Genomic DNA, 21,073 nt, shown 5'->3' on the forward strand with positions numbered 1-21,073 from the left:
TCAACTTAAAAGCTAGGGTCGGGGTTATCGACCTGAATGCGTCGGCCGGGGAATGTTTGCAAAAGCGCACTTCGGATTACCGCAATCACGTCACGTTTTGAAACACGCAATCGGAAAAATTCCAACGGTTTCTGAAAGCGGAGACGTTGTTGTGCTTAACAACCAATATGACATCATTGCGGTAATCTCTCTTGCGCCTCTCCTGGAAGGTTATTACACTCTTATAACATGCAGTAAATCATAAACAACCGTCAGATATTGAAAGCTCAAGTTGTCTTGGAGAAATGGGGAAAAGCTTTTACTCACTGGACATGTTCTGACCTTTTTATAGTGTAAACAAGCAAAAAAACAAAAGCGCAGGTGGACATTTTGACGTTTTCACAAATTGTAGGGACCGACGCGAACCGCTGACATCAGGGGAAAGGCTCTAAGCAAGGCATCAGGCAGCACTCACTGTCAAAGATGATGACCCAGCCGTCTCCACCGCAAGGCTGCGTGTGGTCGCCGAAGCAAACGTGGTTACACTCCATGCCGGGCGACTCTCCGTGGTCACGCAGGTCCACTTCGTTACCGCAGAAACAGGCGTATCCTGACTCCATGCCGGCAAGCTGCGGAACACAAAAGGGAGTTGTGCAACTCACTGCGTCAGATATTCAAAACAAACTTTGGGCAAAGCCATTCATTATAAATCCATTTGACATGGCTGCCACAAAGGGAAACACTGAAGGGCCCACTGTGCTGAGTGAGAACACCCATCGAGTGGAGGAAGCACAAAGATTTAGGTTGTTTTATGAAAATATTCAGCATGAATGTTTTCCCATAAAGTTATAAATGATTAAGCACTTTGCATAAGTTTGCAAATACATAACACATTCAATTAGAGATTTAAATGTTTCTCGTAGTAGTTTTAACATGTAGTTATCTGCATCCTTCTCTCTTTAAAGTCCAGCCTCCACTAATTGCTCTTTCTCTCATGATTACAAGATGCTGCAATCTGACTCTATAAGCCCACGAGCTCCCAGCTGATTAGAGAGACTCCTTTCAAACGCACAGCTGCACACATGTAGCCGATACTGATGCTCTGTACTGAAAAGCAACATGGATATCGGTGCTTCAGTTCACCTCCTTAGCCCTGCTGCTGTGCCGACGCTACATGCTGACGCCTGGCTGGACTTCACCTCAAAAGATGCAGACTCTGCAACCTGCAACAAGTGCTCGAAGGAGGAGGTAACACCTCGAGTTTGATTAAAAATCTGATGGTGCTTTTTAAAAGCTTAGATGTGTATCGTCTCCGATAGCCTGCAAGACCCCAACGGTTTGTTGTGAATTTGAATTTATATTGGTTAATTTATTTCCTTAGTTGAATTTATATTATTTCAATTAATATTTTGTTGTTCTCCCGGTGTCTGCGTGTGTTTTCTCCGAGTACTCCGGTTTCCTCCCACCTCCAAAGACGTGCTCGTTAGGCTAATCTAACTCGACCCTAGGTGTGAGTGTGAGTGTGAATGGTTGTTTGTGTATGCGTTAGCACAGCGATAGACTGGCAACCTGTCCAGTTTTGGACCCCGCCTGTTGATCAATGACAGCGACCCCAGTGAGGATAAGCGGTAGTGGAAGATAAGATAAGATTTTGTTCAACTTGTCCATCACAAAATGCCTTAAAAATTAAAAAGGCACCATTTTTAAACAAAGTTTGTACGATTTCCATTCTTTAAGCATCGGTTCAGGCATCATTTAAGCACCGGCACCATTTCAAAAGTACTGGTTTGCCATCAGTAGCAATTGGTTTAAACCTTATTTGTATCCATCCCCATGCTGCAGAGAATAAACATGAAAAGAAACTGCACCTATCTGACTTTCACCGTGAGTAAACTCTTTCTGAAAGTGTTGCAGCAGGAATGTGGGACGCCAAAAAACCTTCACACATATTGACCTCGCTGCCACCGGCCACTGTTCTCAAAAGAGCTTTTGTCCTTCGTTGAAAAGGACGCCATTGTTCAATACTCGGGCCCTAAATGAGTTCGCGCAACTGAAGGTACTGCATCATTTCCCACTCTGCGTCTCTCCTCATGGAATAAGAATTCTCTGCCCTCGTCGAGCTGCGCCCTCGTTCCATTATTCTATGTGATGCAGCGGCGCGTGCGAACGCCGACGGATCGCTGTCTCACTCGTCAGGCACGCTCTTTGTCAAAAAGTCACACGGGATCCGTGCTTCCGAGCACTGACGCTCCGCATCCGCACCGAGGACAGTGACAGTCCAAGGGTAGGCGGACGGTGCCAATCTGTCGCCATTTCCTGTAACATCTGCCAAACTGAGAGAGGAAGGGAGGTGGGTGTGGGGGGTCTGTCAGAATCTGTCAGTGCAGACGGAGCTGAACCGGATCTGCCGAGACAGAAAATGAACACCTGGCAGAATGTTTAACTGGGACAATGGCGAAGCCGGGAACAGAGGAGGATATCGACGCGCTGATGGGGAGGTGCCCACTGGGCTAATAACCGTTCATTTCCAGCTGTCAGCCCTGATTTCTGTGATGATCTCTCATTCACTGGTCCGTTTCGAAAGTTTGACAGTTGAGTAAAGACGGCACGGCGGCGATAACTACCCATAAGAGCACATGATCCACATATAGAGGCTTGACTATTGCAGCTTGCGTACCTTTTAGAAGTGATATGGTCAATTTACATTTTCTTATTCAATAAGTGAATGCATTTGGGCCGGCATAGCCAGACTGGATTCTTACTAGAACATGAGCCATTTAGATTTCATTATGGTCCGTTTTTCAATACAGGGAAAAAATTCATCTCCACTGCTTTTACTCTTCTGTTCATCGCTGCATGAAGCCCCACCCAAACAGTCTGACTCGCCTGGGAGATCAGTTCCCAGTGGACCAACTCTGCACCACACCAGTGGGTACATTATGGACATTTTCTCCAACAGATCCCATCAGATTAAATTTAATTACAGTCGGATGATTAACTCATATGTTTCTAACTGAGTTTCAACACTCACCTTGTATCTCTGCTTCCTGCAGAAGCTGATGCAGTTCTGGATCGTGAGTTTGTTGGAGGTTTCGCTGGTGCCGGACAGAGTAGGGGGGTCGCCGCTGTCTCTGAAGCAGCCGAGGTTCCCGGGCACTGTAGGGAGACAGGAAGGGAATAACACTTAGGCTCTATCTTCATCAAATATAGTGCAGCGACGAGGAGCATGTGCAGGTAAGAATTAGAGAGGGAGTTTAAATACATCCTTCTCATGATCAAGCCACCAGGTGCAGCGCGGAACAACCTTTTATTCGTGTGCACTGTTTTTTTTTTTATGAAGCGCGCTTTTAACCATGCTGAAGTTTTATAATCACGATGTTTGTGATTAACGCTTCACCTCACAGACGCACCCAAAAGAACAATCTACCATGACACACTCGACAAGTATTCAGGCCTCTGTCTGATAGAGTCGGCGTGAATTGCCAAGAGGCAAGCCAACTATTTGGCTTCTGAAGAAAAGAGAGGAGGAGGAGGAGGAGGAGAAGGAGGAGGAGGAGGTGGTGAGAGGCAACGAAGGAACGAGGAGCAGGGAAGTAGGGTGAAGGGGACAGGGATGTTTGAGTCACAGCAACAGGGAAAATGGAATCTAGAAAATGTACCCTGTCAGAAGTGAGAGCAAGTTGCATCAGATTAGCGATATAATGTGTTTTGCATGCATGAGTAGTGTGTAGTGTGTAGTGACAGTTCAAATGGTCCAAGTCTGATGTGCCAAGTATAAAAAAAAAAAATAATTATGATATGTCCTTCCAGACAGCGTTTGAAAAACAGCAGCTGGACGGAGGCCAAGTCCAACAGCTCTCCCTATATTAAATTAGAGTAATTTTAATCTTTAATACCAGAAAGGTAATTTTTATTAGAACATAAGTTATTATTATAAATGAATGTGCAATGTTTTTTGGTTCCAGACATGCTTTGGCTGAGATTTCATAAACTGAAAGGTGTGCCAACACATACGCCTCAATTTGACATTTATTGGTTATAACTGTCGAAGTGGTTCCTCAGCGTGTGGGTCAGGTTTTGTGCAGATGGATCGCTGAGCAGACACAAAGATGCCGGAGATGGATGTTGACACCTTCGCAGATCATATTCTAGCAGATGAATCGGCCTGCCTCTCTTAATCCACGGTTTATTAATCAAATATTATGCAAGCCTTTCCTAATCTGGTGCGCTGATTAAACACCCCGTACCAATAGCGCCTCTGACAGTCTTGTGATTTGTTTCCGTCGCGTCTATTTCAGTGTTCTGAGGTGGAATGAAGCGGACAAACGGATCTAAACCGACTATCTCCAAGTAATTTTCACTGCGAGCGCGAAAAAAAAAAAGAAAAACACAGCTCTTCAGTCTAAATTAGAGTGGTGCAAAAGAGCTAATTGGGAGGAGACAAGGGCAAAGACTGTGTCCGAAATAGCTGTCAGTGATGCTTTGAGATACAGCGAGGATGCACAAATAAAAAGCATGTGACAACACATCCTCGCTCGGCATCAAGCGTCTGCAGTTTCAAGTTTCGATCCGTCTTTGTTGCAGAGCTCAGAGTGTGACGGACGCCCTCCGATTGGAATCGAATGCAAATCAAGCGACTAAAAACAGGTCAAATCAGATATTTGGGTTATGCGCAGACACAAAAAACGACATATTGATACCGGAACAAGGTAATAAGAGACGTTTTTGTACTGTTGAGTTATTTTCCCGAACGTAAACGTGTATGCAAATGCAAACAGAGCAGACATCTAACAAGCCACAGAAAGCTCGATAGCTCGAAGCAAAAGATATTACACATGAGTCTTGTCTATTTGTGCAACAACTGTTTTTTTGCTTTGCACCAAAGCCTGACAACACGCTGGGAGGCCTGTGCAGCGCTCCGTCCCCTGACAGCGTCGCACGCCGACTCCCGTCCTAGAACCCAGAATCTCTGGAGCTTTACCTGCCAACGCGGCCGACGGGCAGGCCGAGCTCGTCTGATGACAGCGACTTCCACCAGAGGCCAACTGGCACCCAGTCACTGGCAGAACAAAAACAACTCATGCACTTTTGCAAGCCTGCTCTGATTCGGCTTTGGAATATGTTTGTACTCTCCAAACAAAACTAAACGGGGCACGGATTAGCATGCAGCCTGAATATTTATACGGGAGCGCTGCAGAGGAGCATCACTCAAAACCGCTTCTTAATAAAGGCCGCACGAGCCTCGTCTCCGCGACATCAGTGGTTGTCAGTGTTGAGTTTGTGGCTGGCACAGAAAAAGCCCCCTCGACATGCACAACAGATTCTGCAGATTCTTTCTGTTTAACAGCAAATGTTAAAAAAGGGGGGGGGGTAAAAGTGTGACATATTTTAGATTCCGCGAAGAATTGTCGGGCACAAGAATGTCTGGGAAGGGAAGGAGGGTTGAGGGGACGTGAGGGCGGCAGGGTGGCAGAGACAGACAGAGACGAGGAGAGAGGGGGCAGCTCCTTAGGTTCGCTGACCGTAAAGTGACCGTCGAGCTTTTGGCTGCAGCCGTGATTCGCTGCCGTTTGGAACTGTGTTTGACAGATGACTCAAACTCTCAGACCAGCAACAAATCATTTGCAATGTGATTCAATACGCCCAAAGCTTTATAAGTGGATTAATATGGCTGTTTACTAAGATTCTCCAATGCCCGCTCGCCGTTAAGGCCGTGACGCGACAAGCCCCTCAAGGTGAGACAGGGCTAGGGCCAAAAATGATCATGGTATTTTTCAAAATTCTGACGGTATCATGGTACATTACAGTATTTGTATCAGTATCTGTGCATAATCATGTGTTCACAACATTTTCCACTGGTTGAGAGAGGAATTAATGCAGTACATTGACTAAGGGTGGACTATTTTACTGTGATGATGAGTAAATATTGTAGAATAATCCCACAGTAAAACAGGTTTGCATGGCCCCGTGTCAACACTGCCTGCTGATGTGGATATATATATATATACATACACGTATGTAACGCACATATTTAAACTTCTATGTCTGTAATGTCAATAGCAGCACAACCGGCTACCGTAATATCTGTTGTCTGCGCGTAACTTTTTTTTCCTCATTCATAAAAAGCTCAAATTGGGGACATTTTCGGGGACAGCTTTAGCCGGGGGACAGGTCATCTAAAAGGGACTGTCCTCAGAAAGCGAGGACATCTGGTCACCCTACAAAAAATAAAAAAAAATAAACGCTTTTTTTGGCTTTTCCCGAATTCTTCTCGGTCTGTCGCTTCTTTTTTTGGACCTTTCCCATGTCTCACAGCGATACAGTCGCACCAAGTGTGCTTAGAATCACTACATTAAAATTTCTTGTGGTGCATTGTTCCGAGCGCTGTGTAATCAAATACACCAGTATGTCGGAAATACATGAATACATATCATAATGAAAAAAATACCGTATTACAGTATCTGGCATGAACCGGTACCACCCAGCCCTAGGCAGGACGCTGCTGTGAACCCAGAAATGTACAACTGCTTTTCAAGAGGGGAGCAGAGAAGAGAAGAGGGATAAACATCTGGTTGGAAACCAGCAACCTCCCTCCGAGCAAGGCAGGCAGACAGGTAACACTTCAATGGAGCTTCAGAAGAGCAGAGGGGGGGAAAACAAAATCCTACTGCAGGGCTCAGCAGCCAGATTAAAGGCAGCAGCGTTCTTTTTTCACATTGCTTTGACAGGAAAATTGCAGACTACAGTCAATTTATCATTCTCTGTCCTCTTGTCATCCCAGGGGCTCCGAGGCACAGGCTGAGGAGCAGCAGGTGGTGGGTCTGTGTCGCACCCGAGATTTGAATGCGAGCAAGGAAAGGCAGAAAAAAGGCAACCTTGAAACGCACCGTCCTGCATTTGCAGCGTTTAGGGCGACAGCGGTGGAACTGCTCCTCGCTCCTCAGCGAGGCAGCGTCTCCAAAAAACATCTGCTTTGCAGGCGCAACAAGTGCAAATATCTCCACATACAATAAAAGAAAAAAACACACACACACACACACAAACACATTGAGCACTTCAAAGCTGTTGGTGGAATTTAGACTTTTAACGAGCCAGAGGGGAGAAACGGAGGAAACACAAGGTGCATAAATGCTGCAGTCGACCCAGACCAGACCGCTGAAAAGCTTAGGAGATCACAGCAGGAGGGAGGGAGGGAGGGGAGGGGGGTGCAGGACTCCCACAAAGTTAGAAAAAAAAAAAAGAGAAAGAGGGAAAAACACAGCTAAACACGGCTTGACTGCAGCCGCACTCATCACAACCTGGCAGCACGCTGCCATCCACAGCCCAGAAAAAAGAGCAGTTTGTGAGCCTTCCCACAATGCACCGCAGGCATGAGGCGGGCAGGAGGGGGGGGGGCAAAACAACAAAGTGCACTGGTGTCTGTCTCACAGGGAAGAGGAGACAACTCTGTCACTGCAGCAGACACAACAACAACACAACCAGAGACCCAAAACACAGAAAGAGAAAAGAACGACACGGAGGGATAGAGCTAACAACATCAAACATGTACAGCAGGCTTTGGCAAGTGCACTTGGCAGGGAGCGCGTACAAGTGGGCTGATGAGCTGGGGGGACAAACATGTTATTAAGGAAACATAATTACAGTTATAAATTTCGATGACATCTGGAGGGTAAAGAGCAGAAGAAATCTTTGGTGAAGAAAAAAAAAAAGCAATAAAGAGGCTGAGAGGGAGTTGGAGAGAAGAGCTTTGTTTGTAATGGGACTCCGGATGCCTCGCTACTCGATAAGTACTATCCACCATGTTCGCTCGCGTAAACACGAGACAACATCAAAGTCGAGAAAGAAAGAGGAACCTTTAAAACATGTGCAGATTTCTGGGCGAAAGCCGCTCTCGTTAATCCAAGAGAATAAGTAAATACGATAATGAGAAATATGTCGACCCGAGAGCCTGCAATAACACAATTAAACCGCATTCATCCAGATTCATTTAGACACATTGTGTGGGCTGGTTAACTGATCCCTGTCAGCTGAATCTCTTTTATTTTGGATTTTTTATTTTGTTCTGTATCAGTGAGGAAACACTGGACGCGCCGCGACTCGAGAATTCTGAACGTGGGGACGAGAAAGGTCAATTTGCAGGGACGCACTGAGCGCCCACGCCGATCACGGCCGATAACGCCCTGTGGTTTCACTGCGTGGGCGACGCCGTGGTTTCTATAATGAAGAATCACAGGGGTGGTGAAATTTATGCCACATTTCCAGAATACCATCTCCGTTACGCTGTAAATACGATTCTTTTACATTTTACGACGCCGCATAAAAAAAAAGAAAAAAAGAAAAAGTTTGAACTCTCGTTAAATCTGCAGAGCTTAATGAAATAAAAATCTATTGTGTGATAAATCTCACAGGGGCCTTTTGTACTTTCAATTTAAGAACAATGTATGCATTGATTGACTGATTGCATAATAGATTTTTTATACTCAGTGTAGATACACAGATCAGCCACAACATTAAAACCACTGACAGGAGAAGTAAATCACATTAACTATCTTGTATCAATTCATTGTTTTGTTGGGAAACTTCATTTGGGTGGATGTTACTTAGACATGTAGCACCCACCTAGACCAGACCAGACACCCCCACCCCATAATAATAACAGTCGTTGATGGCAGCAGCCACCTCAAGACACAAACGATTTAGGAACAACTCAAAAAAACTGAAAAGATGAAGAACAGATCGGTGTTTATTAGCTGATGAGGAAAACGTATTTCCATTATAACACCTCTCTATATCATGCAGCATGTACGTGTAAATGCTGATCCATTCCTTACAGAACAGCAGTGGTTACTTGGATGGTTTGAAATTAGAAGTAAAATATATTTTTTAATGAAATACATGCTGGAATTTGACAGTTTTCTCAGTCATGTATGACATAAAACTGAATATTCTTGGGATAGTTGGACTTAAGCTAAATAAAAAGAGCTTCCAAATGAAATGGGAAATAAAATGAGGACAGAAGTTACACTGTTGCACCTGTTACAAACAAAATGAGTTACATTCAGACAGCGGTTCCACATAAAGCAGTATTTGCAACGGGCCAGCCAAATGTGCAACGCTTCCAGTAATGATAAAAATTCTACAATGAGGAAAACTGATTTTATCAGTCTTTATCTTTGAAACTTTATTTTGTTATTGTCACACACCAGGTTTGACGTCTCAGAGACAGAGTTTTGATATCGCCCGATAGTTGCAGACAAAACAAAACCCATGATAAGCATCTCTGGTTACAGAACACAGAAAGTATTTATTAAATAATGATAAAAAAACCCTGTAAGAAAAGGAAGGATCCTTGAAGGAGCATCGCTGGTTTATTAATAGTAACTATTTACACAATAACCAGGCCAACAGAGGTGAGACTTTAAAGGTGCATTCCTCGCGTGTTTAAAGGCTCAACGGGAGTCATTTAAAACCCAGGTTGACGCCTCCCATTAATCTAGCAGCAAAAACACACACAGACACACAAACACGCAAACACAAGGCCTCCCGATACGCAACAAAGCAAGGAAGTGGCACTTATCACGCTTCGCGTTAGCGTGATTTTTTATTTCCCACCCCGTTCTGTCTCTCTGACCTCGCTCCTCGCTCCGTCTCGGCTCGTATTTATTACCCCCCTTTTTCTTCTTCTGCATGTAACGCACAAACAAATACAGCTGCCGCATTTCAACACACTGTGATTAGCCGGGTCGACAGCACCGCAGCCCGCGAGAGGATCCCAGAAATATGCCACAAACTCCCCCAAGACAAGCATTTCTGGAAACTCTGTATTGTTTGGAAGGAGATGGGAGTAGCCGTTGTGTGTTTCTGTTGGTTTTATGCTTTGTTTTTCTATGGAGGTCATAAATCCTGCGGCCTGTAACTGGGAACAGATTACAGTTAGACAATAATGGGCTTATTATTGGACAGAATGAGAGAAGCGCTTGTATTTAACAGACTGGGTGTTCAAAACATGAGACAGAGAGATGCAGACGCGGAGCCTCCACTGTATGTTGTACATGTTTGTGTCGTCTTTAATCCCTATGTGTGTGCGTGTGTGTTGTAGAGGCTGTGTTGCAACAAGATTGAGATAAAGGAAATCAATGCCCCAGCCCGGGGCCTCGGGACGGCGACTAACTGTCTAATTAGAAGGAACAAGGAAGAGTCGGAGCTTTAAATGAATAATTAGTGGCTTCTCAGAGTCTCGGCTGAACAATGCAGGAATGAAATACGGACACATCGCTGCAACGATGTCTGCTCGCTGACAAAAAGGGACGACCCGTGGCCCGAGGAGCGCCGGGAGACGTGACGCCGCGGCGGCCGGGAGATGAAAAGGTTCAGGAGCCACTTTGTGACCACCTCAGGCGCTAGATTAGCCTCGCCGTTCATCATCAGGCACTTCCAAGGAGAGCGGCTTCTGGACGCCGAGTGACAAGCTCTGCACAAGTGTGGGACATTTCCACTGACATGACCGGTGTTGGGAGTAACGCGTTACAAAAGTAATGCAGTTACTGTTATCCTTTACTTTTTGCTGTAACGGGGTAATGTGAGGCGTTACAAAAAAATCTGTAACATGAACAATGGATTTTAAACGCAAAATTAATTAAGTGAATTATGTTGTGTGTTTTTACACAAATTGGAGATTAGCAGAGGAGAAAAAAATCTGAAATTATGCAAATGTTAACTTCAAAGGGAACTTAACTATAATGTTCTTCCAATTTAGAGAAAAGGAAGAACAGTTACGTTCCCTTTGTGCATGAAACCAAACCAGTAATTTAAGGAAACATGTAGCGTGATGCCGCTTTCTTTAGGTGTTGAGTTACAATATACAGTAGTAACTTCTAGCAATATCGATTTCAACGTGAATACCCCTAAATATACAGTATCTCTATCACAATTTGTATTGAGCCATGAGCCATACCTGCTCCATTATATTGTACTGTTGTTAGCGTTAGCTTAGTCGTTATGTCGTTATGCACATCTATTGCGAACGCAAAATCCATATTTCCAGTTATTTTGGTGAAAGTAACTTAAAAGTAATGCAATACCTCACAATTCAAAGACAGCAATATCATAACGTCTAATATCTAATTAATATGAAATTACAGGAATAAGTAATGCATTACATTTTAGGTCTGAGGACGACGCAATAAAGAAAGAAAGATTAATCAAAGGATAAAAGGAGCTGTAGCTGAAGGACCCCCTACCTACTATATGTGTTCTATATTAAACTCGTGCCATTTATAAATATACATTATTACTATCATTTCGCATTCAGTATTAACCTATGCATTAGATGATTAAATACTGAACCATATATAGACTGTTTTTATATATATTTGTGTGTTAAAAGTAGTTGCACCTCTGCATAAAGTGAATTTGCACACAAACCCCAACAGTAAAGACAAAGACAACCCCCAGTAAATACATCCTTAAACATGCTGCATGTACACAACTGCATTTTAATATAACAATCCTGCTTTAAACTGTATCTTCACGAAGCTTCTGGTATTCAGCATAAGTTTCAAATAGCGCAGAGAGATGTTGACTCAACTGTGTTTTGGTTCTGGAGGCTGTGGTTTGTAGAACTATTAAAACTGGATTGTGTTGAGCTGACACTGGCTCGGGCTAAATAACAGAAACACTTTAGAGTTTAACTCGATCCAGTTTAACGGCACCACAGACGACATCCTCCAGAACGATCAGACCCTTTCTGACTCAGTTTCAACACAAACCGAACATCAGCACCGTCGCGAAGGAGGATTTAGGGCAGGGCCGTTATATAAGGATGCATTCGTTTTATTTCGTGTACACCCATCAGGCCTAACATTATTACCCCTGTGTTCCTTGGGAAAGAGCCAGAGCCACCTTTAATAAGACCCCAATGACTTTTTTCAAGGACCCCCAAACTGTTGGAGAGATTAAGTAGGGACCCCATACCTACTATATGTGTTCTATATTAAACTAGCGCTACTTATAGCTTCTCTTCTGGTAATATTGCTAATATCTTGCTAATATCTTCTGATTGGCTTAGCAGCGATAAAAAATAACGTATTCTGCCTCCATTTACTCTTTTACTAAGATATGCTGCGTTCATGTTAATGTGTGTTTAAAGAAACTTAAATTTGTGGGGGAGAATTAAAAAAAAAATACATAAAGAATGTCTAATCAACCAAAGATTTTGCAACCTCCTTACGGTAGCTCTACAGACCCCCCCTAGGGGTAGCGGACCCCCCCTAGGGGTAGCGGACCCCCTGTTGAAGACATGTGGTTTAGTCTAAAGTCTGAAGAATGAACACCAGGTCCAGAAGTTTCCCAACAGAACACTGATTTGTCACAAAATGCTCAATGTCATTTACTTCTCCTGTCGATGGTTTTAATGTTGTGGCTGATCGGCGTATATGTGAAATACGTGGGAGAAATGGATGCTGCTTTTTTGCGTCATTTACAGATTATTCCCAGTAGTACACTCTCATAGAGCAGCTACCATGATTGCCAGCTGTGCAGACTTTGTTTCATCATACTTTCAATCAAATCTATCTGAAAACGGGCAGAATGGCAAACACACAACACGTGCATGTACAGGCGATTGCATAAGTCTTGCAGTGCAGCATCCAATGAAAAATTACATTTATTATACCTGAGCAGAGTAATGCTAATCTACATTTGGCTGCGAGCCCTCCTCGGTGAGCCCTAAAGTGGTTGACCTGCCATTAATCTCCTCCGCTTTCCCCAAGACGAGCCCCAAACAACAGCCGTGTACGCGTTCTCATTAGCAAACATTCTACACAACTGGCTCCTCTCGTAATCAATACCTTTAATTCCCTAATGGCCCTGCCTGGTTTTACCCCGGCCAGGACGAGGGGGGGGAAGGAGCCAGAGAAAGAGACGAGAGATGAAATCTGCCTTATGTCCCGTGGCTTGTTTTTGTGAAAGTCTCTGCTCTCTAGTTTCTGTCTGAGCGTTTCCACACAGCACTGCGGGCAGGTATTTGCCTCCAGGGCAGGTGTGGGCGGAGCCGAGAGGAGGCCAGAGGTCAGAGTAGGATAAGAGAGAGAATGCCCCAGGCTCCTCCACCCACCTCGCCAGGTAAGGACAGGTCTAATGTAGGTGAAAGGGCTTCATCACAGCCATTAACCATCCAAATACTGACAAACAAAAAAAAACAACAGAAAAAAACAGCCTCGTCTTTTGTTTTCTGATTGATTGCCCTGACGTGAAACACAACCCTGGCTCCAGATTTGGGGCTGTGATGCTGCAGTTATTCCTATGAAAACATCTCTTTAGCTTCTCCAGTTTAAGAACCTGAAGTTAGGGGAAAAAGGTTTACATAAATAACGACAAAATCTTTTATTGTATGAGTGCACAAGTATAAGTATAACCCTGCACCCTCACCCGAAAAGTTAATTCACATTAAGTTTCCGGTTTGTGGTAAAAGGTACAAAATCTTACAGTTGTAGCTTGTTAATTTATGCTTATTTAGTTTTCTAGTTTGATACGAAGGGCAAATTAACAAATTCTACCAATAGAAACAAGCGTCAACGTTGCTAATTATCAAGTACTCAGTCGTGTTCAGGACTTTATCATTTGTTACACATTGGTAACTTTATTGTATTATAAAGTGAAATAATTATTTTGTTCTCAAAAACTACTTCCTGTCCAAAGATGAGGCTTAGTTTTTTAAACTTCTTGGATCCTACTAATCCCAATTACATTAAAATTAAAAATGCATAGCAAACAAAAGCTCAGGTCTCAGGAGGATAAACCTCAAATCCTGTCTTAAAATAGTTACTTATTACTATTAAAAGGACAAAAGTATCCTACTTCTTTTTACATAACTATGGGGTGATCAGCTTCAGTCCTAATCATAAATACTAAATGTTTGCTTAATTTCATAATGTTAGCCCTTTATATGCCAGTGTGTGTGTGACGGCGTCTCACAATTTTATTTTATTAGTATTTTTCATAATGAGAATGCAAAGTGGTGATACATCAAAATCATTCGTTACTAAACACTGACATATCCAAAACTGCTATAATCCCTTCAGGAAGAAAACACTGCATCCAAATTTACATCCGGAATTGTAAAAAAAAATGTTGTTTTTTTAAGAAATATTTGTGAAACCATCACATATAAAGGGTTAAAATTATGAAACTACTCAAACATTTTGTATATATGATTAGGATTGAAGTTGGTTAAAAGAGTTATGTAATAAAAAACGGAAAACAACATGAATGCATGCTATTTGTATGGCATTTTTGAAGAGGACATTGGACATAGGTACACAGTGTAAAAATAGAGTATTATGGGATTTGTGTTGTGAAATATCAAAATTAGTTAGAAAATACACATGCTTGCTAAATATCACAGCAAAAACCATAACCACTTTTAATTTATGGAAAAAGAATAAAATAAATAAAACTAACAAAGGAGAGTTTAAATGAAACCTCTAAATCTTCTCACACCATAGCTGCATAACTCTGTACATCGTTTGCTGGCAGACCGTGATCTTGATAGATTATTTTTTAATTCAGAAACCTGGCACATTGAGGAGAAATAGTCTGGTGGCATGTGGGTGCACAAAACAGACAGACTGAAAAGCCTCCATTTATGCCTGTAATTCTTTGAAGGGTTGATGATGATCCTGTCAGACTCATAAGGTCTGGCTGAAAATCTGTTATAAATCTGTATTTGTGTTTTAACAAGTCAGAAGCTCCACTTCTTCTTCTTTTTTTTCTTCATTTACATTTTTAGTATCTTGGAAACAAACATGCACAACCAGCAAGTTCTCCCCATCGGCACATGACCGAACTCACCAGTGCTGCACCTCTGACAACGTTAGCCACAATTAGCTCACAAAAAAAAAAAAAAAAAGTTTAAATATCTGACCGGATTTTGCACAGTCAAAAGAAGAGAGTCTAACAAAAATCCTTCTTCCAGCTGCACACAGTGATGCCTGGACCTGCCTCAGTATGCTGGTTTGGGAGGGTTGGTTGTGGTGAAAGCTTGTATAAGACCACCTAGGGGAAATATTTGGCCTTTGAAAACAATGACAGAGAGCGAGAGATAAATACTTCAGTAACAGAACCTGAAAGCATCCCTGTTTCAGGCAACCACAACAGCCACGAGGCAGGGCTGCGGCGCTTCAGTCTGGGCTTGGTTTCCAAACCACATGTCCGACTTGTCTCGACCTCTTGCTTATTATGATTAGCACTTGTTTCATATGACTTTTTGTTTTTGGTCTCATTAAAATCTTCAAACATTCTTAAATGAAGTACTTATTTGTGGTCTCGGTTGGTGACAGACAGGTGGACCGACCCCAAGAATCTTGCGCCTGATTTTTTTCTTGCTAATGGTTTTAATACGGAAGCGAAATCGATTGAGTCAATAAAAGGAAATGAGCAACATGTTGCATAATGAATAAACCACTGTAGCCTAAGAATAAGTGACATCAAATGAAATGACTTTCGGCATAAGCTTGGCACAACGACATGTTTATTTTGGCCCCTCTCAGTCCTACTGTGCAGCCTGAGAGACTTCTTCTTATTACCTTGTGCTGAATTAATTTGTAATTTAGTCCTCTAGCAACCATGCACGGCTTGCATCTACTGACAATCCAGTACATGCTGACAATTCTCTGCATTAGGGTAAACCAGCCGGTCAGGAGAGGTTAAGGCTAAAGCTCAGGTGTCAAAAACTGCAGTTCTTCAAACGACCACTTGAGGCTGGCTCTGAAAGTGAGCCAATTCATGTAAAAGATGTCGTACTTTGCTGCAGAAATAAACATGTTTACAGTTTTTTAAATGATACTTAGTTGGTTAAATTATATTAAGGCTTAACGTTATGCATAACTAAGGACATGGCTCCTTGGAGAGACATTTAGATGGATGCTTTCTTAGGTAGGTAGCAAGCCGTCTGCCCTGGCTTCACCCACCAATCTCATGTCCACTCACGCTCCAACCTTTTGAAACAATTTTTAATTAGCCATAAACTAGGAAGAGGCAATCACTGGCAAGGTGGCGACAACTCTTGCCACCCATGATGGGCTTCAAAATTCAGGAAATATATGGTTTCATCATAATCTTCAGCAAAAATCTACAAATTAATGCTTACTTTTAAAATGTAACAGCCCCTGAACCCAGATGGACATTTACACCAACTGAGGTAACTAGTGTACACACTGCAGGTATCTGGTCATTCTCATTCCTGACTACGGCTACGTCGACTGAGGTTGGACTTCAAAGGGCCATTTAGCGGCTTCATAAATCAGCCTTAATGAAGGCGTATCTCTTAACAGCATATTTTCCTCAACATTCAGCAATAAAAAAATAAAAAAAAAAAAAACGCACACAACTACTTTGTTTTAATGCCTTCAAGGTGTGGTTGGCTAGCGTGCCAGGTGGAGGTGGTGCCGCTGGTGTTGAGACTATTGTTCCACGATGACAGATGGGGTTAATCAGACACCCACTCAATTGTTTGAACAGATGAAAGCCTATTCAAATTATTCATGCATCGAGTTGGCTGAATGTTCAGATGTAAACACATTGACGGCAACGATGACAAAGAAGCGTCATAACGCTTGTGACAATACAGATAATGAGACTCGTTACCCGGCGCAGCAGGTTTTGTCAGACAAAATGACAATGTCTGCAATAAAAGAGAAAGTAAACATTGTTCTGACACTCCATTAAAAAAAATTGCATGTAATCATTAAAGGTAAATGTTTATTTAAATATTACTACTGATGAAAGTAACTTCCTAAATCTTAACTGAGCAGGTAAAAGTTCACTGGACCTGGTGTGAAAAAAAAAAAGTCTTAATTCCTACAACATAAAATGAGACTACACAACCCTCTGTTAAATTTGACATGCTGCCTATTCCCTCCACTGCTGATTCACCGTCCTGTACTGTGTACTGACATTGCTGCTGCATGTCCCCGTGCTGCAGTTGAGCACAGTGGCATAACAAGTTTGTCTTGGTTGCATGCTGTTGAGAGATGAGCTTCCAATGCACAGATCAAAGCGACGCAGTCTTGGCAGACGCTCGAGGACTTCTCCCTGACAGTTTCACTCTGTCAGTCAAATTCAGGCAGGGCATATCAAGCAAATGCATGTCAGCTTAAAGTAGCCACACCAAAACAAAATGTCTTTCTTGTATGGAACGCTCCGGGGAAGGAACCATAGCATTGTCAACGATCACAGAATAGCTCACAGCTCACAGAGATACAGCAGAGCTCTTTAGTACCTCAAAAAGAAATACTTTATTCAGATTTCAAATCAGAAAACTTTATTTCTGTGCATGTGCAACTTAAGGCACGCGTGAGCACCTTGACGTGAAAAACCATATTGTGAGAATTCAGCGTTCTGCTGGGAAACTTTTGGACCTGGCATTCATTTGTGTGGATGTTACTTAGACAGGTAGCACCCACCTAGACCAGACCAGACACCCCCCCACCCCATAGCAACGACACTCCTTGATGGGAGCATTCATCCCTAGCAGGATGCAGCCTGAAACACACATACACACACACAAAACCACCTTAGGAATAACTCAAAAATACATGAAAAACAGCACAAAGTGTTGACCTGGCCTCCAAATTCACTAGAAGTGATCAAGTATCAAGGCCCCATCACCTCAAGGAACCCCAGAAGACACCGTCAGAAGGTCCATGTTCATACTCCGATGACTCACAACTGTTTTGGAGGCACAAGGGAGACCTACACAGTATTGGTGGTCATAATAATATACCTGATCAGTTTAGTCCCCAAATGCCGCATTTAAGAGCTAGTTGCACATATCTATCATTCGATTGTTTAGTCCTTCTCAACATTCTTTAAGAAAAATCTGCAAACGTTGGCTCTGTCCTGAGTCCATCTGTCCACAACAGTACTTGTACCTTTTCACCCTGTTGGACTTTCCAGGCTTTATGATGGCTACAGTTTCCAAATGATCACAGTTTTGTGATTGCTGGAGACTGGAATTCTTACCAGTACCAGCCTGGTTGGTGTACTTCTTTCAAACTAAGCAACTTTTTGATCAACACCCCCTTCTAAACCACCGTATGATGACACACAAGTAACGACTTCTAAGACCTTTTGGGAATTGTCAGACTTAATTAACTTATTCTTGTTTGAAGAAACCAACTGGTTTGACCAGAGGATTCCTGGTTAAATCCTTCCACCTCATTACAAATAGACTTTCTACCCTCCAGACCAAGGCGTGACTAAAACGAAACTGGCCTACACCACGGAGAAAAGTCAATTTCACAATGGCTGCGTCACATTAATTAAAATACAATTTGTGAAATTCGATTTCAGAAATGTTATGTGAAACAAAGCTGGACTTCATTAAACAATGACGTGAAAGGAACACGCTTAGCTGAGCGTTTCGTCGTCTGGGAACGAGAAGGGCTTCAACGCTGCTCAAATGTCACTTAGTTCCAGCGGATCATTTGCACTGACATTTGCCTTTTTTTGAAATGTTTAGACAAATGCACCACATGATGACTGCTGCCATGAGGGATTACTAGGATCAACAAACGTAGCGACCTACGCTGTAATCCACGCTGTCTGCGACTATCCGTTCCTGGCCCTATGTGACCTGCCCGGCAGTGTGCGGTCTACCAGGGTGTGTCGCCAGGGTGGCACGACCCTAGATGACAGGGAACACAGCTGGGTAACAGATGAGGCATTGGCAGGCTGCAGCAGGTGCCTCAATGAGCGGCAACTACACATCAAATGTGAGCAAAAACAACAAGAAACAAAAAAAAAAGTAGACAAAACGGATGAGCAGACAAAACAAGAAGGCAGACAAAATGAAAACAAAGACCACTTTTGCCCTTCCTTTGGCACACTACAGTGTTTTTGAGGCTATTGTCACCAGCCGCAAACTGAGCCTGACAATGAGAGAGCACCAGCGTTCTCCCACTTGGCAGCTGAAGCTTTCAAAACTGCAGCAGATTGAGAACAGGCAGCGCCAGAAGGTGCGGCACCACGTGGCGATGGTGGTTTCACAATAGATGAGATAGAGCGTTAGTTTCTGAAAGAACCCCAGTATCCCTGCAGGGAGAAGCCGTCTCCACTGAACAAGCGTGTTTTCCTGACACTGTATTCCTGGCTCACGGCGCAAACCTCGTCCCCTTTTCTTACGTTACAGGACGCTGTCTAACTTGCACCACCCAAACGGTAAAAGGAGCAACAATCGTGCGGGGCCGCACTTGATATGGGCAAAGTTCTCAGTCGTTAGAAATGGAACACATGTTGCGAGGATGGGTTACACGCTGGACAGTACTGGATCCTTCACAAAAACAAGGCTAAACCAGCACATGGCAAACCCATCTGGAACAAAAGCTGGCCTGATTTCACCAAAGATAAGGGAGCAGCCCTGAACAGAGGCAGTGTGAGCTTCTCTTTCCTCCTAATCCACAAAGGTTTGGGATATCTGCCGAGGCACACTGAGCTAAATACACAGTTGTCCGAAATAGGTCAGTCAAAACTCTTAATGGGATACACAAAAAACTCCTATACATGTAAAAAATATAGTAAAGGCCACAGATAGATACATGAATACACACATGCAATGCGGCCGACAGGCATTATTAGATGGGTTAATGGGTCCGGAGCCATTCAAACAGCAGGCTTCAGTCAAGCATGTTACTCAGATGGGATAATGGTGGGGTAGCTCGAGGGGCTGGGAGGTTCTCGAGGCCTGGTGGTACCTACAATAATGAAAAGTTCCATCTTCTCCCCTTTACTGTCTTTTTACCAGTCGACCTCAAGTTCAAACACGTGTTTTTCTCCTTCTCCCTCCGCTCACTGCTGGTCTCAAGCTTTAATCTGCTGTGATTTCAAGAGGAGCATTAGAGCTAAATTCCATCCTCTATCCTTTCTGACGGACGCGGGAAGACTGAGGACAGTCTCAGGTGATGCTGACTGAGAGGCAGGGTTCAGTCACAGAGCTGACACACGGAGGCAGACAGACGTTCACAAGCAGATTCACATTTACACGCAATCTAGAGTCGCCAATCAACCTGTCCTGCAAGAAGCCTCGTAGGAGGAAGCCAAAGCTCCCAGAGAGGGCTCACGTAAAGGACAGGGAGAGCACGATAACTACACACAGAAAAATAAAAAGACCTGCAGCCTTCCAGAACCTTTGAATCCAGGCTGACTGAATGCTGCATGCATATAAGGCAGCGATAAAAGAAACCGAACTGAATGCAGATAAAGACAGGGATCTGCAACCGAGAGGATGACTACTGAGAAAAGAGAATGTCACTTATTATTGAAGTGCCAAGCGAAATATTTATTTTAGGTAAATAAAATAGTTCTGCTCGGATAAAGTTGTGCCCTTTATCTTGCACATTTAGTTATCAACTTCTTTTAGTTGATAAAAAGCCCTCCAGACCTAACTTGTCTTGCATTTTTAAGTAAACATGTGAGTGAAGAATAGATGAAATATTTTAAATTCATCATCTGTGACAGCTACAAGCTTGCAGCAAATCTCCGTATCTGAACCACCTCTGCAGGAATTCTGAACTTAAGCATAAAAAAAAAAATAATAAATCTGTGTAGCTTCATGACGTGTGTTTCCATCAAAACTGATTAGAAACATGGAGGGAAAGTAATTCGATTGAAGGCTGGCTGCTTTTCCCACAGGAGGACAACCTCTGGTCGCACACGGATTCACCCGCGAACGACTAAACGGGAACGTTCCCATACGAAGAACATATACATCCACAAACGAGTAGATGCACATAGTCACTCACATCAAAAAGCGTGTCAAAACAAGCTACAAAGCCAAAGGGGAATCTAAGGAACACATACAACACACACACACACACACACACACACACACACACACACACACACACACACACACACGCACACACACAGGCAGTGACTGACAGCTTGCATTAAAGTAAAGGCAGGCCCAGGCACGGCAGGAGGAGGGGTGATGGGAGGCAATTAGAGACATTTTTTAGATGATAATAGCTGTGTACAAGCCATACAGTTCCATAAAAGCTCCTCAAAGCAGGCGAGAGTATGAGCACAGCAATGAAAC

At 43.2% G+C, this 21,073-nt stretch overlaps 1 protein-coding gene across 2 annotated transcripts in view; it reads right to left on the reverse strand.

The window, feature by feature from the left end:
- The window catches only part of kremen1 (kringle containing transmembrane protein 1), a 62,941-nt gene that overhangs the window by 11,495 nt on the left and 30,373 nt on the right, over nt 1–21,073 (reverse strand). For both annotated transcript variants that reach the window (XM_047592429.1, XM_047592430.1), the window contains exons 4-5: nt 3,011–3,135; nt 455–608 (exon numbers count right to left, since the gene is read on the reverse strand). In XM_047592429.1, the coding sequence (XP_047448385.1) occupies nt 455–608; nt 3,011–3,135 (279 nt within the window). The remainder of the gene's footprint in view (nt 1–454; nt 609–3,010; nt 3,136–21,073) is intronic.

The sequence above is a fragment of the Mugil cephalus genome, chromosome 8, assembly GCF_022458985.1.
Source record: "Mugil cephalus isolate CIBA_MC_2020 chromosome 8, CIBA_Mcephalus_1.1, whole genome shotgun sequence".
In the NCBI taxonomy this organism is placed as follows: Eukaryota; Metazoa; Chordata; class Actinopteri; order Mugiliformes; family Mugilidae; genus Mugil; species Mugil cephalus.